Consider the following 16529-nt stretch of genomic DNA (forward strand, 5'->3'; position numbering starts at 1 on the left):
ACTTTACAAGCGATATAATATTAATATCAATATATTGCTGCGGCCCACGCCACCAAAGTAGCAGCCTCCCCCCATCCCCGTCCCCCCAAGTGTTTTAAGCAGTGCTGATGTTAAGCCTATTTGATTGAAATTTCCGGAAAACAGCCGAGGAAAATATTATGTGAGGCAGACAGAGACTTCGCGTGGTGCATGCCGCGGAAATCCCGCGACCTACTGGTCAGCAGCCGAGTACTTTAGCCACTAGAACACCGCGGCGGGGCAAAAAAAAAAAAAAGAACGAAACTTCATCCTTCATTTTCACCGCTAATAGTGAACCTATTTATCACAGACAGTGAAACTTACGACATTGAAATTTTCAGAGTGCAAAGCTGCGCTGTGGCGGAGAGCACATCTGCGCTGTGTCGGATAGCTAATAAACACAGCTAAGGTGGTAGCGAGCATTGGGCTGGGCGGAGTCAACGCGCCGCGATGTCGCTACAAGCGGCTCAGTATGTCGACGGCGTCTGCCACTGTTTACAGACTCGCAATAGTAACTCTATTCCGGCACGCACACACTCGCGTTGTCCGTTAACTTTCGCGGCTGAGTTCAGTGCAATAGAAAGTCTCTGTGTCCCTCACGCCACCTCGCGCAGATGCACCCGGTTCTCCTGATGCTTCACCGGGTGGCGCTGCAGATGTTTCCCTCGCTACTGCGGCTGCTGGTCGGCCTCGACGTGCCGCTGTCCCTCGCGGCCAAGACGATTGCCTTCGGCGTGCCGGTAGGGGTCGCGTCGCTGTTCATCGCAGAGATGCGCGAAGCCGAGGACGGCGTCGCCACCACGATCGCCTTCCTGGTCAGGCTGCTCATCAACGCGGCCATCGTGGTCTCCGGAGGCGGCACCGTTCCCCTCCTGCTGACGTCCTTCAAGGTGAGTTGGGGACGTTGCGTCTTGATGTAAGTGCGCCGCGTATAGACCCATTTCATGTTTGTAAACACAGGTAGGCCGATGTCGACTATACGGTTAAAGTTACAGCGACATGCGCGCGTAACTTCCGCCACAAGCGCTGATGTTTGCGATGTGCGCCAACTTATCGACGTTGTGAGTCGCCATAAGCGTTGTGAAAGCCATAAGCGCTGAGGGCTGCAATGTGCGCCAACAAACAAAACTAAGGTGTGAGACACGACACACATCCAACCGCAACGTAGCTCATCGGCATACCGTTTTTTTTTTTCTCGTTGCTTGACTGAGAACACCACATGCACCATTGAAAACCCAGCAGAAACTGTTGTAGGCAGAGCGTCTTCTGCCTACCAAGACAGCGCCACCGCATTTTCGTGACGTAAGTCCGGTGGAATTTATCTATAGGTACAAACCATGGTTTAAATCATACGTAAGCCGGGTATTTTGATGTAATTTCCGTCGTTTAAAGGGCCCCTAGACCTCCTCTGAAATTGGTATATATTTATTCACTTATATATGTAGAAATAGTGCTGGCCAATACTCTGGCCCAAGCAGGAGGGGCATTGCAAAAAGGGAGAAAACAAACAAATGAAAATATAAGCATGCGAAAACAATGCCACACAAAAAGCGTGTAGTGCGTAAAAAAAGCAACAATCACATTTCGACGCAACTAAAACTCACACAAAACAACAATTTCTTGAGGCAACCACGAAATCATTCGACCCAGAATAATCAATAGGAAGGAAATTCCAATCGCTCACTGTTCTGAAAAAAAAAAAAGAAAACGTACTTGTGATCGTTTGTTCTAGCGAAAATCAGCACAAGCTAATGACCGTGGCTTGCTTTTTTAGTGCTGGGCCTACATATCGAAGAGAAGTACAAGCCGAATAAAATACAAAGAAAGAAAGCGTTATTCTCTCCTGGCGCTGTCCGTCTTTGCGGCCCCATTCGTGACGCCATCAATCTGTTCACGTGACCTCAGGATGAAGGAAGCTCTTGATTGGCCTGTGTACGAGAGATATCTGTAGCGAATTAGCCTATCACCTGCCCTGATTTGATTTTATGCAGTCGCACGCCCGTTCTGCTTCGTATCGCACGAACACCCCGATCTCTCTCCGTTTTCCGCGTTCGTGACTGCGCAGGCGGAGATAGCAGCGTGCTGTGGAAAAGCGCTAAATCTTGGCCATCTCAACGCTCAGTGCTGACTTGCTACGCGTTTTATCAAGAAATTGGTGGTGAGGAGGAGATAGCGCTTGGAGGAAGGGAAGTGAAGGCGAGAATACAACTACTGTCTTTCCTTTGAATTCGGTGCAGTTTGGGAATTCGGTGCTTTACGTAGTCCCTGAAACGGTTCTCCGAGTAATCTTCTAAAGGCTTCATTAAATGAGGGTCTCACGAGTCAACCACCGCGAAGAAATTCTTTGGAGTCGGAGAAGTTGATTGTACTAGAGGTTACTTCGCTGGCTTTTCGCTACCATCCAGGCCATCCTCCATCCAGCCCCTTAGAAAGAACTGTGAAACGGCAGAGAATGTAGATGGCTTTTCTCTTCGCGTTTTTTTTTTTCGTTCTGGCTGTATATCTTGAGCAAGTGCCTACCTAAAGCGTTTTAGCTACATCCCTGAGCATCATCTTCCCAAAGGGAACCATGATTGGTTGCGACGCAACAGCGTTGCGCATGGATGGCGTCACGGGTTGAACGGCACTCACAAGGTGCTGCGGTGAGCGCCTGGCAGGCAAGAGAGAGAGATAGACAGAGAGTGACGTCACCGCGCACAGCGAGGGAAGGCGTGTCCTACGCTCGACCACCCCAACACCTGCGGCGCGTTGACACGGAGATTGATTTCTGGGGTTTAACGTCCCAAAACCACCATTTCATTATGAGAGACGCCGTAGTGGAGGGCTCCGGAAATTTTGACCACCCAGGGTTCTTTAACGTGCACCCAAATCTGAGTACACGGGCCTACAACATTTCCGCCTCCATCGGAAATGCAGCCGCTGCAGCCGGGAATCGAACCCGTGACCTGCGGGTCAGCAGCCGAGTACCTTAGCCACTAGACCACCGCGGCGGGGCATTGACACGGAGACACGGACGGACATCGTTACGCAGGCTAGTCAAAGAGCTGCTTCGCATCTTCAACAAATTTTTAAATGGCTCCATCATTGTCCAGTAAAGATGAAACATGCGGCCCCGTTACTTATACGAGCTGGAATCAATCAAAGCGTCTTTCATTGCAGCTCTCGATTTTTCTAGACTACCTTTTAGGGATGTGCTTTCATACCTTGCGTTTGGGGACATTATTATTATATTAAAGGATACTAGGGACCCCCAGAGGCTAATGTAGGCACCGTTTTGGGCTGCTGTGGGTGACATCTTTAGCTGACAGACCTTAAAGAAAAACTTGTGCAAGCCAGGAGACCCTTCGAGGTGGCCTATGCTAGCATTGTTTCTTCGTTACAGACAAGCTCCCTACACCCAGAACTTTGGTGGTTTCATTATCTACCGCTCAAACCATAATTACTTTTTCGCTTTTACATGCTTTTACATACCTGCTTTTCGCTTTTACACACGTGCTCAGAGCTCACTCAGGCTGCAACCGAGTGATTTTTTAACCATATTTAATCGAACTTAAGCTCATCAACATGTTAGTCACTAGGACTTGCTCAGATTCAGAGTACCGGCTCCATCCGAGTCTGGGCAAGTACGAGTAACTCGACTCATGAGTCCCTTACCTATAATTAGCTTTTTAGAACATGACGTTAATGCTCTTTAACAACAATACCTCACTTAATCAATGCTCTTCTTGACACATTTTCATATACTACTTCGAAATACCAGTTATGAGTGGTTGCAAACGCGTAAGCACGATTTCCTTGAAAGAGACGACTAAATAAGATATATTTATCGAAAACCTTTCTGGAAGAGTTCCTGGAACATTCCTGGGAGAATGGCGAAGTCGCAACCGCCGATATAATTCACGCGTGTGATAGGTGAGCACGGAAATAGTGTAAGAACAATACTGCTTTGAATATACAGGTTAGTAGGCGTCATTGAATCCAGGTAAGGCTGACAGTAAGGCTGAAGATGAGTAGACTGAAGGTATTTTATAAAAAAAAGACTTCGTCGTCTTCTGCAAAAATGTTACGTTTAGCCTAGCAATGAAGTAGGAATCTTGGCTCAAGTTTGCCAGGAAGGTCCAGAGCTCGATCACAAGCTAGCGACACGAACATTGTCAAAACCAATAAACTCATCGTTCCCCCCGATAAAAACACCACCGCGTGCACGGTCACAGGTCACCCCTTATGATTCATTCCCTTTCTTAACGATTTTGAATCCCTTTCATGCCGTGAACACTCTCGCGGCGTAAGTTTTGCCGGCACGGCCCCATCAAGTGTGAAACCCACAGAAGAGTACCAAGTACTCTAAATAGATAACAACTTTTTCTAAACACGTTTCCTTGAATGATAACGCAAGGAAACGTTGGCTAACACAGTCGTCGTTTGTACTTATTTATATACGAATTGCCCAAGCCACCTTTTGTTATCTAGCTATCATGGTCAACAAGCAAGATTTCAGTGCCAGAAAAACACGGTACACACTAGTACTCAAAACAATTCTTGGTAAAATTACTTTTTTTTTAAAGTAGTCACTGTGCTCCCAAAACCTCACAATCGCATCGGTTGTTTGCCCTGTCTACGTTCGTCCGGAAGGCAATCGAAACGGGCTTGTTGGTGAGCTCTCACGAAGCAGTGCCTCTGGAAATCACGAATGCATTGTTTTTGATTATGAGAATGCACATTCGCAATTTTCTTAGGGAAGTAACGTGCCATTTTTCAACGAATCCCAGTTACAAGTTTAGCGGCGCCGTCTTTGCCAAGAAGTCCTATGCCCCGTGTGTCAAGTGCTTGGAAATTACCAATCTCGCCCAGTCATGCCTCTCTTCTTTACGCCTATTCTTAGGTCGTAATCGGCTTTACCCGTGTAGAGCCCCACTGTTAAACGATTCGCCTGCTGTTTTGTATTCTCACGCAGCGAATGCTGTCCCGCATCGTCTTCGTGTTGATGATGTACGCCTACGACAAGTACAGCAAGTACCTGGTCTGCCCGCGGCGCACCCTTGTCGATCTGTACGCATCGGGTCAGTGCGTGTTGCCGTCTTGGTGCCAGAAGGCCCACAACAGCGGCGACCTGGAGGACACGTTCCGAAGGGCGTCCTGTTTGTACCAGAAGTTTGCCATGTCTGACGGAGCAGCCATGCTGCAGGTATACGGTGACGATAAATTGACAGCTTGCAAAACGTGTACTGAGCATGCAACGGCTGTGGATATTTTCTGATCAGACTAATTAGGACCGAAGTGTGGTGTAATGTGGAAGCGGGAAGAGGTGGAGAATTCTTGACCACGGGATGTCACTACGGGACCTTCAGGTCACTAGACGAGCACCTTAAGCACTGCTCCAGCACGGCGGACTGTCGCCAGAGACAGTGTCTTGAGCGGACTTGTCTTGCTGGTGCTGCAAGAACACTTTTCAAGACATTGACTCCAGTGACACACCGTGTTCAAGAATTTCTCATTGCTAACTGCACACTAAGTTGGACCACAGACTCGCAGTTCTAATGAACAATCCCCATCGATTCGGTGCTCGAACCTCGTTTTCCTTGCTCTCTGTCTGTACACCGCGGAGCACACCCAAACCCAGGTTGCCATGCGTCGCCAGATGAGGTGCGTATAGGGTGACATGGACGCAAGTAATTCCCACCGTAAACATCTGAAAAGTTAGAGCATTCTCACGTGCACGAAGCCATGGTGACGACACGCAGGGGCTAATTTACGAAGGTGATACAGCGCCATCAATCTGGCATGTTATACTTATGTATATCTGTCTATCATGCCTACTTTCTTCTATTGGTCAAATTTTGAAACCATAATGACGTCATCGTATGACGTCATAATTTGATACCAATACTTTGTAACCTTAATGTGCTATTAATGTTCACGTCGGCGTAGGATGATGTCTGAGGGCTGAGTTTTTGACTCAGTATGCAAATAAAAATATTTATTGAAAATCATCACTATGAAGTGTAAAGATGATTTAAAGATCTCATTCTTTTTCTAGGTAGCGGGAGGAGGGGGATGTTCGGGAATCATACGAGTCTACGAGAACTGTGGCACAAGTGCACCCTTATTTATTTATTTATATATTTATTTATTGATTGGCCCTGTTCAATCACACAGTCTCACCACGAGGAGTACGGCCACAACCTGCACAACTTCGGGCGAGACAACGCAATCGGAGCGTGCGTTTGGGCCGCCGCAATGGTCATCTCGCTGCTGGTGACGTTCGACATGGCCAAGACCGTGTACGTTGACGTGCTCGCTGGTTGGAGCTTGTGTCTTCGGTACATGGAGAAGCGCCGCGGTGGACTGGGCTGGAAAGACGCCCTGCGCACGGCGGCACAGGGAGCGCTCGGCGAAGCGTCGGGTCAGGAGGAGGCGGCACCTAGCGGTGAGTACCGCAGGACCATGCGACTTGACTCATGGCCTTTGATATGGCGGGCGCGGCCACCATCCCAAAGGCTTTGCTAAACTCAGCCATAGAGTTTTTTTCTCAGTACACTATAGGGAACTCTGGCGCTGGAGTCTCTGCGAGCTGCAACGCATGGCGCTTCAGCGGGGATCGGATTGATGGGTAGCACAAAAACGTTCCTTGTCTTGTCTAGTTCTCTTTCTTCCGGCTCCCTTTGGCCCCGTGTGGCCTGACTCTGCTTTGTCACGAAACAACAATCGGCTAGTGTTAAGAAGTTGAACTTCGCCACCTGAACCTAGCAGGCTTATTCAATTCACATCGACTCGCGAAGTTGACAACGGTGGTCCTTTTATTCGAAACAAAAGCAAAACACAACAATAGACAAAGCCACGGGTGCGTTCGAAGCCCGCAAGCACGAAGACAAGGCAAATTCGTGCACTGCCCATCGTTCGCATAATCGTTGAACGAAGGCAGCGCAAAGCTCCCCTCTAGCTAATTTTAGGAAACCATGGACTCAGCAGCTGACTTGAATCCACCTATTCTGTTTTCTCGTCCCGCCCTCTCCCATTCTGGTAGCGGTTTTGGTTGGGGCCGGCACACCGATGTTTTAACAAGCTACAAAAAAACGTAACGGAAATACGACCCGGTTCCTTTCTTTGTTCCTGCGCCACGCTCTCTCCACCCCCTCTCTATCTATATAACTTTAATCCTATCCTTTTTAATCCCTCCTTACCCCCATCCCCCGTGAGCTATACTGTTGAGGTGTCGCACTATGATGCAGACAGTTACGGGGCTCACCTTTTATTTTATTTTCACTTAAGAATCACATCTTTCGGTATACGCCTATACACGTACCGGCACTGTTCGCGCATGCGCACTCGTCAGGCGGATCCGTATTGCCGCCTTACCGTAACGTGTTCCCGTAGCTTGCTAAAAACCTCGATGTCAAAGGCAAAGCATGTGACACGAAGAGTCGTTTGACGACTTTCCGCCAGGGGAATGGCGCATGCGCTGTGGAATTGTGAAAAAAAGGCCGATGGCAGGTCTGGCGGTATCGGCTAGTTGGAAATTCGCGACAGTAAGCTTCCAGCTCGAAGGCTAAAATTTTAGGCTAGGAAGTAGGACGGCACTCAGCACCGTTGCTGTCACTAGTTTATTGAATTGTGCACCCCCCCCCCCCTCTATGGTGAAGAATAATACGACCAGATTTGGAGGTGGGGGGGGGGGGGGGTCGCTGGAAGCGGGACAGTCATTGAATGTAAAAAAATGCCCATACACGTTAATGACATGCTTTATATATTTATACGACGACGGAATATCATTAACACTAGGAGCGCATTTAGTATATGATACCCCATTCTTGTTCTTCTTGCGCAAGCGGCCCGTCTTGAAAAAAAAAAGAGAAAAGTCGCCGCATGGGAGGAGGGTCAGGAGAGGGGGGTGCTTCCCCGGTCTTTTGCGCTTATTCAGGATCTCCAGAAACGGGGAGGGTGACGCTTGGTCGAGTTGGGGTGCTTGCTCGCCGTTTCATTGTGTTTACTTTTAAGGTGACAAATTTGATGCCTCATCAAAAGGCGGAAAATTACCGTCCTCGGTGTCAACCAGTGTGATGCAAAAAAAAGCAACAGTATAACTCATTGGTCACCATAATTTGTGACGTCAGTGTGACACCATGCAACGTCGCATGACGACGTCATCAAATGTTGTCGTCACGTCGTTTATTGTAAGCAGATCACGGAGGGACTGCAAAAGCAAGTGAAGTGTAGCTGCAGACAACTTACAGTGATGGTAGTGCGAAACTATAGTGTGTGAAGGCGTACTCTCTTTTCTCCCTTATTTCCTGTATTCCAGTTTCTTTCACTTCCACGCCCCCCCCCCTCCCTGCTCGTCGTTGTTGAGGTGACCTCCATGAAAGAGAGTTACCACGGCACGCTTTTCTCTTCATTTCCCTTTCTTTAGAACCATTGTGATAGGATGGATAAAATACACGGAGAAGGGGGAAAATGTCAGGCGCCTTTGAGTCCTCTTAGCTCAGGTGCATAGGGGCCGTGAGACTTTCTTGTGTAGTTGTGTTTGAAGTGATGTTTGATTCTACGTTTGAGATCGTAGCTGTCCTTAACCCACTTCAATGTTGTCCTAGACGTTCGACGTGTTTTTAAATCCCCTAAGCTGTTCTTGACCATCGCTGCATATCACTTGCGTGAAGTGTAGAGGGCAGTTTTCCTGATCCATTTAGGGGCAAGATATATTGTCGTGACTTAATAATTTGGCAATCTGTATTGTCCAGACTGAATTTGGTGCCAGTGTGGCACAACCACTTTAGCAAAAAAAAAACTTTAGGAAAACAGAAAGAAAACCTTGAGAAAGCATCCCATCTTGCTAATATCCTGTGTGTATTCATGTCGCCTCTTCATTGCATACAAATCAGCAATTAGGAATAGCGAGTACTTATTGGGCAATCTTTTCAAATCGTATCCCAGGTTCCAGTGTTGCTGCGACGGCTCCTCCCCAGGCCCAAGATCGCGCGAATACATCGGCGTCTCGGAATAACCTCGCTTTCACCCAAACTTCAGTGACGAGGACCGACGGTGTGCGAGTGCCCAAATAACAGTGTCGCACCATGGCCGGATGACAATCGTTGGACGTAAAATTTGCGCCATGTGTGCCGCCACAAGTACCGGCTGGGCGGCTATGAACCTTCTGTGACGTCATTGGCTCAACTGACGTCACGTCGGATGATATTTTTATATTGTGTCGCCCTGAAGATTACCTCGTTATTTTAATGAAAATTTCTCTTTATTACGTTCTAATTGTATCTGTTTGTTTGTACTCTCTATCATCAATTGACGTGATAATGTCATCACATGAGACTAGCTCGTCACATTTCACTTCATGACAATCGTGTATTAAAGTAATCTATGTGCGATAAAGGCATTGTCAGTTTCGTGAACTATTGTTAATGGTTTGATCTTCAAAAGAGATCCTAGCCATTCCCTATACGCATCACGTCGTTTCATAAAACTGATCTTCTGATTCGACCAGGCAGTCTACGTGAAGCGCATATTTCTTTGAACCTTTCGTGAAAACTTATATTGTCCGGACTGAACGTCGTGTTTTACCTGTCATATTAGTGTGGCTTTTGTTTCGAAGGGCGCATATAAGTAGGTATTTGCCTTTGGACGGGATTTTTAAAAAAAATGTACTCATATGTGTTACACTAACGTGGTATTGTTAACTAGTTCATGTTGTAGAAGTACCCAGTGTAGGCGTCAGTTTATCATTTCGGGGCGTTGGTACTGAACGAAAAGCAGCGATAGCTGCAAAGAATTAAAATTGGGGGATCTAGTGGGAGTCGAACCCAGGCCCACTACATGGCAGTCTCGTGTTGTTCCATGAAGCTAGGGCAGTGCTTGAAACTGTTGTTCTTAATTAACTGCAGGCGTCATCTAGGGTGACAAGTCACCTTGCCGCGTGTAACGAGAGGGTAGTATCTGTAACGTTACCAGATGTAACTTAACAGGTTTGGTTTGATTGTGATTACACATAGATAATGTCGCCCTCGTCGATTCATTGTGTTTCATTTCATAACTCGTTCCTGTGGTTAATTCATAATTTTTTGCCTCTTCATTTGAAGAAAAACCTCAATTTTCTCCATGTGCGCTTTGCTGTAATCGTATGCATGTTTTAATACTGTGTCGGGTCTATATGAAAGAGAATTGCTTTATTTGGTATGTTACTAACACAGCTACCCATCTCTTGTATATCTTGTCTTGATTCTTAACGATCTGCATATCACTGTCGTTTCATCCTTGCGAACACTTTGTACTAATCTTCTATATGTGTAATAAACAAAAAAAAACTCGGGATGAATCAAGAGTTTGCCTTTTCATTAGGGAACCACTTTATGGAGCCACGGAATGTATGTGGAACATTATTTTTTCTGGGATGTACAGGATATTCACGTAAAAGTATGGGACAGAATCTGGGGAATAATTTATTGATCCCACAGAGGCATGATTTTTTATCAATGTAGCTTCCTTAGCAGTCGATAAAGGGAGCGCACAGCAATTTTATAAACTGAAAAGTCTCTCTAAAAGTCGGTGGCCATGGACTCTCTCGGAGTCTGCGACAGTCGCCATGGACTGCAGGTATATTGTCGAAACAGTCGTTTTTCTGGCTGCTCTCAATCTTTGCGAATAGGAAAGATTATGCCGGGCTAAGAACAGGGCTGATGCAGTCCAGATACAGCCCTGGTGTGAACGCGGCAGGCTTCTTAAATTGCCCGAATTTCAATTGCAGCGGGAACAGCGACCATTCCCACGGTGTTACCGCCATCTAGCGGACTGTCGCGAAGTCTATGAAATGCCACATTGCAATGGCACTGAAGCTTCAGGATTCACGCAGCGACTATGAGACGGTGCCGGTGCCGGAGATAGTGAAACTGCCCTTCACGTAGCGACATTGACTATCGAGAGTGGCATGGAAGTTCTTGGGGCAAGTAAGGGCCAGTGAGCAAAAGCGTATGGACCATAGCAGCGCTGGTCGAAGTCTTGGTGAGCTCCGCAATTTATGCCGCCCTAAGTACGCAGTAACTGTATGCAAACGACAATGGTCTGTAAACTTTCGCGCACAGGGGTACCTGGAGTTTCCAGATGATTCGATATGTGGGGTTTCACGTTCCAAAACCACCATATGATTATGAGAGACGCCGTAGTGGAGGGCTCCGGATGTTTCGACCACTTGGGGTTCTTTAACGTGCACTCAAATCTGAGCACACGGGCCTACAGCATTTCCGCCTCCATCGGAAATGCAACCGCAGCCGCCGGGATTCGATCCCGCGACCTGCGGGTCAGCAGCCGAGTACCTTAGCCACTAGACCACCGTGGCGGGGCTGGAGTTTCCAGAAAGGAGTGCTAGCACTTGCTTGCATTGGCGGTAGTCAGGGCCGTACACAGGAATTTTTTTCCATGGGTTTTTATGCGTAGAATTTCTGCAGTGGTCACGTTAAACACTGGTAAATACTTTAGTACCACCCCAAAAAATTAAGAGCACAAAAATTTTCACCGAGTGTCAGAACCCCATTAACTACACATTAGTAACGCCTCTGGCGGTATTAAACTACAGTTTGCCGCTTTATCAGAGCATCCGCAGAAGGATAGCTCCCGTCGAAATGTTTTAATATATAAAGCGGGGAAATATGCGTTCGCCTATCAGCGTGACATCACGCAACGTCCCACGATGACGTCATCAAATAGTTGAATGCGTACCCTCTCTTCACGGCTGCGCGATGCTGGGCGCCTTTTGGGAGCCAAAAAGTCACGCGCACATGTGGTCAGGTCTGAAGGCTTCCGCCTTAATAACAATAACAAAAAATGCGAATTTATAAAAAGCCATTTCGATGTTGTCGAAATGCTAGGGGCCCGTGCATAAGTGCTTTAGGGGCACGCTTTTGAGTAACCACAGAATTAATTCACTGGAAAAGCGTATTGCCTCACCAACTGAACGCCACAAAAATTTTAGGAATCCGTCCTGTATGAGCGGAGTTACAAAGATTTGTCACACGCTGCTATTGCATTCTCTATTTCTCTCGTTCCGACGAAAGCGCTGGAAGCTAAGCAGGGAGGAATTAGAGCGGCAAACGAAAAACGTCACGTGCGCGTCGTGACCTTGAGCACTTTTTTCTTTCTTTTTTTTTTCTTCGAATACGCAACTTTCTCAGTGTGATCACGCGCGCACGCTTGCACGCAAGGACAAGTGGCGGCCTCTCGTGGCGACCTTTGTGACAACAGGGCGCGCCATGTTCAAATCAGAAAATGGCTGAGAGATGGTAAACTACGGGTCATTTTTGAGCGTCTTCCGTCATTTGTCGAGTGAAGAGAAATCAATTTTTAGCTGACTGATTACTTATTGTGAATCCCAGACCGAGAGCTATGCTGTAACGTTTGGCTAGCGTGTTCTCAGTAGCTTCTACTACCGATTGGTAGCGTTTTCTGACCATGCTCAAAAAGTGTTGCAGAACCCCTTTCAAGGGCCTGTAAACCGCCCAGAAGTCGCAGTTCAGTTGTGGGGAAATTGTGCACGAGTGTACGACGAACACGGAGCCGTGAGAATTTTTTAGAAACGGTGCAGTAATAGCTGAGTTAAACGCGTTAGACGATCGAAACCATGACGACCATACTTTTCGCTCTTTCCTGCGCTTCCCTCCGCTGGTATCCTATCCCACGCTGCCTTGCCCTCTCGCCTAGCGCCCCTCCCACTCTCGCGTGGCTTACGTCATCGCTGACACGCTGCTTGAAACGCCATCTACTTTCGGTTGCCGCGACTCCCACCGTCAACTCCGTCAGTTCCGTGCTTGATGGCGAACCGTGGCTGCCGTAATTGTGCCGGTATGGAACCTGCATTGCGTGCATTCCTTCGAAGGATTGCCAACATGATTGACCCGACGGGGACACGCCGTGCCCCGCACGTGTTACATGCACGCAGGCAACACGAGGAACGACAAGCAGCGCGGACAGCTGCTTGCAGACTGACCGGAAGTTGTATGCTCTTGCTCGACAGCATATTTGACTCGGTGCGCCAGAGAAGTGGTACGGCGTGTCACGCGGAGGGCCGAAAGGCCTGGAAAGGAGGCGAGATTGTTTTTTTGAACGAGTTGTGCGCCGGCGGCTCGTAGCGCTGCCACGTGCGGAATCGTTGATCGCAACGGCATTCTGCACACGATGCACGCGTTTACTTGAAATGTCTGAAAAAAAAAAAAAAAAACATTGGAAGTGGCTTACGGGCCCTTTAAGGAACACCCCATGCTCAAAACTTCCAGAGCTCCCCACTATAAGACACCCTTCATAATCATAAGTTTTCGTGCCGTAAAAGACCAACAATTAGTATTGCATACATGACATATACAAAACAAAGGACCAAGAAGCAGGAAGCCAAAAGGAGCCGATACGACGAACATGTAATATTAACAAGAGAAATAAGCATAGGAAGAAATAATAAACAATAAAGGCCGACAATCATTGCACCGTGTACGCTGCAGCTGCAATGCAGGCACGCATAGCAGGCGTGCGGTGAACGCACATCGTGGCGTTCTCTACCAGAAGTCGCATCTCTTCGAGGGGTTCATCGGATCCCCGGCCTTGCATCCGAAGGCGCGGGCGAACTCGGGCATGTTCTGCAGCGGCACGATGCAGCGCGACCTGCCTGGCCAGTAGCGGCCCCCCGGCTTACGCTTCTCGATCAGGTCGCACCACTTGAGGCAGTGCGCCACGAAGAAGGTCTGCTCGGCGCTCAGGTTCACGTCTGGCAGCGTCGCGTCCCGCTCCGCGGTCGGCAGGCTGCGGTACGCCGCGTAGGCCAGCTGTATGCCCGAGTAATCGGCGAAGCCTTCGGAGTCGGTGGCTTCGCTAAGCTGCCTCGCTCTGCTTTCGGCCTGCGAGGAAAGGAAAGACCTTTTATTTGACCGAGGGTTGAAAAGAGCGTGTTTGGATGTGGGGAAAAAAAAAACTGAAGTTCGAGCTTAGACTCGGGAAGATGTCTGAAGATGTCTCTTCACTGAACAACGGCTCTTCCTTAGCGCTGCCACCATGCACTCGAGTCATCAAGGGGTGCCCATTCCGAACCTCAAACACCTCGCCTCCTAAGTGTCGAAGCTTGTCGAGGAAGTGGGAATGAACTGAGAGGGGGAAGCAAAATGTCCCCCATACATTGACCTATTAGAGAAGGGGACTCGATGATAAACACTCGCCCCCAACCCTTAATGGGGAACTCTGCGCAGGCCAATGGTTGTACTCCAGTAACGGAGTCCCGTTGCGAGATGGCCTTGGAAATGACACGATATTTTGCACGAGCTCGCGACGAGAAGCCCACGGCACCGTGCTGTGACGTAAGGACCAAAACTAGCTTCCATGAACGTGCTAGTTTTAATAATAAATACTATCTGAGGTTTCACGTCCCGAAGTCACGGTGAATATGAGAGAACGCCGTCGTGGAACGCCTCATAAATTTTCATCATTCGGTGGTCTTGAACGTGCACCGATGCCACACAGTACACGCGCCTAAACTATTACGTCTCCACCGAAATCCGCGGCAGGAATCGAACCCGGGACTTTCGGACCGGCAGCTGAGCACCACAGCCGCATATTCACGACATGCTATAGGGTTTGCTGTGTTATGCTATGTCAGCCTTACCAGTATATGTTCAGCCTATGTCAGGCTTACCAGTATATGTTCAGGCTATGTCAGGCTTACCAGTATATGTTCAGGCTACATCGGGCTTACCAGTATATGTTCAGGCTATGTCAGCCTTACCAGTATATGTTCCAGATTTGTGAGGCCTTGGCCTTTCGTACGACGCAAGAAATACGAAAATTTTCGTTTTGAGTGCCTTCTTTTATCCTCCGATTCGTATAGAACCGGAGTAAATAAACTTTACCGCCCAAATATTGTGCATGCCAGAGCACCACTTTTTTTAGCAGTATGGCGCTTTATATATATGCGAATATGCAAAAATGTGGAAAAAATGGCAGCATATCCACGGAGTGAATGATGGAGAGTGGGGCGAAGAATTCGTCCGTCCATTCGTTCTTGCTTCCGTCCGTCCATTCGTCCGTCAGTGTGACCGTCCATGCGTCCATCAGCCCGTCCGTGCGTGCGTCTGTTCATGCGTCCGTCCCTGCGTTCGTCCATGCATCCGCGCCTGCATCCGTTCATGCGCCCATCCATGACTCTGTCTATGTGTCCGTTCGTCCATCTATTCAACACTCCAACTACCACCATCTCGCATCTTTTCATCATATATTCCCCATATAGAAACACCGCCATCCAGCGGACATTCCAAGGACTAAACTAGAGGTGGCACACGCACACTTTTTACGGCTTGCGCTTCGGGTCCACTTCCCACCTTTAACCACCTCGAGTTCATGGTATATACTAGTTCACTGTATTCATGGCACTGCGGCCGAAAGCTCGCTAAACCTTTCGAAAACCAAGGAGGTTACGCCCAGCGAGTATGACGTAGCAAACTTTTTCCGTCAGATAGTGCTCAATGTACATGCCAATGGCTACTAATGGGAAATGAGAGGCGGAGAATTCGGCTTTTGCTTTCTTACGGCTCGCGCTTCGTATCTGCTTCCAATTTTTAACCACCTCGAGTTCATTCATGCTATATACAAGTTCATTGTATCCATGGCACTGCGGCTCAACGCTCGCTAAACCTTTCTAAAGCTAAGGAGGTTACACCCAGCGACTATAACGTAGCAACCCTTTCTTGTCAGATAGTGCTCAATGCACATGCCAATGGCTGCTAATAGTGATCGCAGCCTGCGCGTTAACTAAAAGCCGAATGCTCCTGTCTCTCATTCCCCATTAGCAGCCATTTACATGTACAGTGAGCACTATTTTTTTATTGTCCAACAACGCACAGAAGAAGTCTCTCACCGGCACCACCTTGGAGGTCAAAATGTTATACTTGTTACATACTACGGGGGACGAACGGGTGCCGTTATGAGAAGTTTCGCCCCTAAAACATCAGGTGCAATGTCGTGAAAGAAAGCTATGCAAGAAGTTCGGTACAAAACTTATTACTCCACGCGTTTCGTGGTCAAGCTCTTGTCGCTGTACATGCTCACGCAAGCCGAGCACACGGCTCCATATGACACGTCGCGACGAGCTGCAAAACAAGGTACCAATTGGAACGAAAACGAGAAGACACTCACCAATCCAGCCGCATAGTAATGGCAGTAGAATGGTGTTCCTTTACTTCTGACAACGATTGATTGATTGATTGATCGATTGATTGATTGATTGATTGATTGATATGTGGGGTTTAACGTCCCAAAACCACGATATAATTATGAGGACGCCGTAGTGGAGGGCTCCGGAAATTTCGACCACCCGGTGTTCTTTCATGTGCACCCAAATCTGAGCACACGGGCCTACAACATTTCCGCCTCCAACGGAAATGCAGGAGCTCAGAAATAATGGCGTCCGCGAACAAAAACAACGCCGTGAACAAGTTGTGTAGCGGTGGACCGATTCCACCATCATAGCTTTGATATGCATGCTA

General features: G+C 48.1%; 2 protein-coding genes across 5 annotated transcripts in view; one reads left to right on the forward strand and one right to left on the reverse strand.

Moving 5' to 3' along the window:
* LOC119167893 (uncharacterized) overlaps window positions 1-10317 on the forward strand; it is a 49096-nt gene extending 38779 nt beyond the window's left edge. The window contains exons 5-8 of the mRNA XM_075867954.1: window positions 633-908; window positions 4973-5203; window positions 6175-6445; window positions 8947-10317. Coding sequence (XP_075724069.1) covers window positions 633-908; window positions 4973-5203; window positions 6175-6445; window positions 8947-9074 — 906 coding nt within the window. The 3' untranslated portion in view covers window positions 9075-10317. The remainder of the gene's footprint in view (window positions 1-632; window positions 909-4972; window positions 5204-6174; window positions 6446-8946) is intronic.
* A 2721-nt stretch (window positions 10318-13038) lies between these two features.
* LOC119183249 (neprilysin-1) overlaps window positions 13039-16529 on the reverse strand; it is a 45841-nt gene continuing 42350 nt past the window's right edge. For all 4 annotated transcript variants that reach the window (XM_075867279.1, XM_075867281.1, XM_075867280.1 and 1 more), the window contains one exon: window positions 13039-13895. In XM_075867279.1, coding sequence (XP_075723394.1) covers window positions 13557-13895 — 339 coding nt within the window. In that variant the 3' untranslated portion in view covers window positions 13039-13556. The remainder of the gene's footprint in view (window positions 13896-16529) is intronic.

Source organism: Rhipicephalus microplus, chromosome 6 (genome assembly GCF_043290135.1).
Source record: "Rhipicephalus microplus isolate Deutch F79 chromosome 6, USDA_Rmic, whole genome shotgun sequence".
NCBI classification, from domain to species: Eukaryota; Metazoa; Arthropoda; class Arachnida; order Ixodida; family Ixodidae; genus Rhipicephalus; species Rhipicephalus microplus.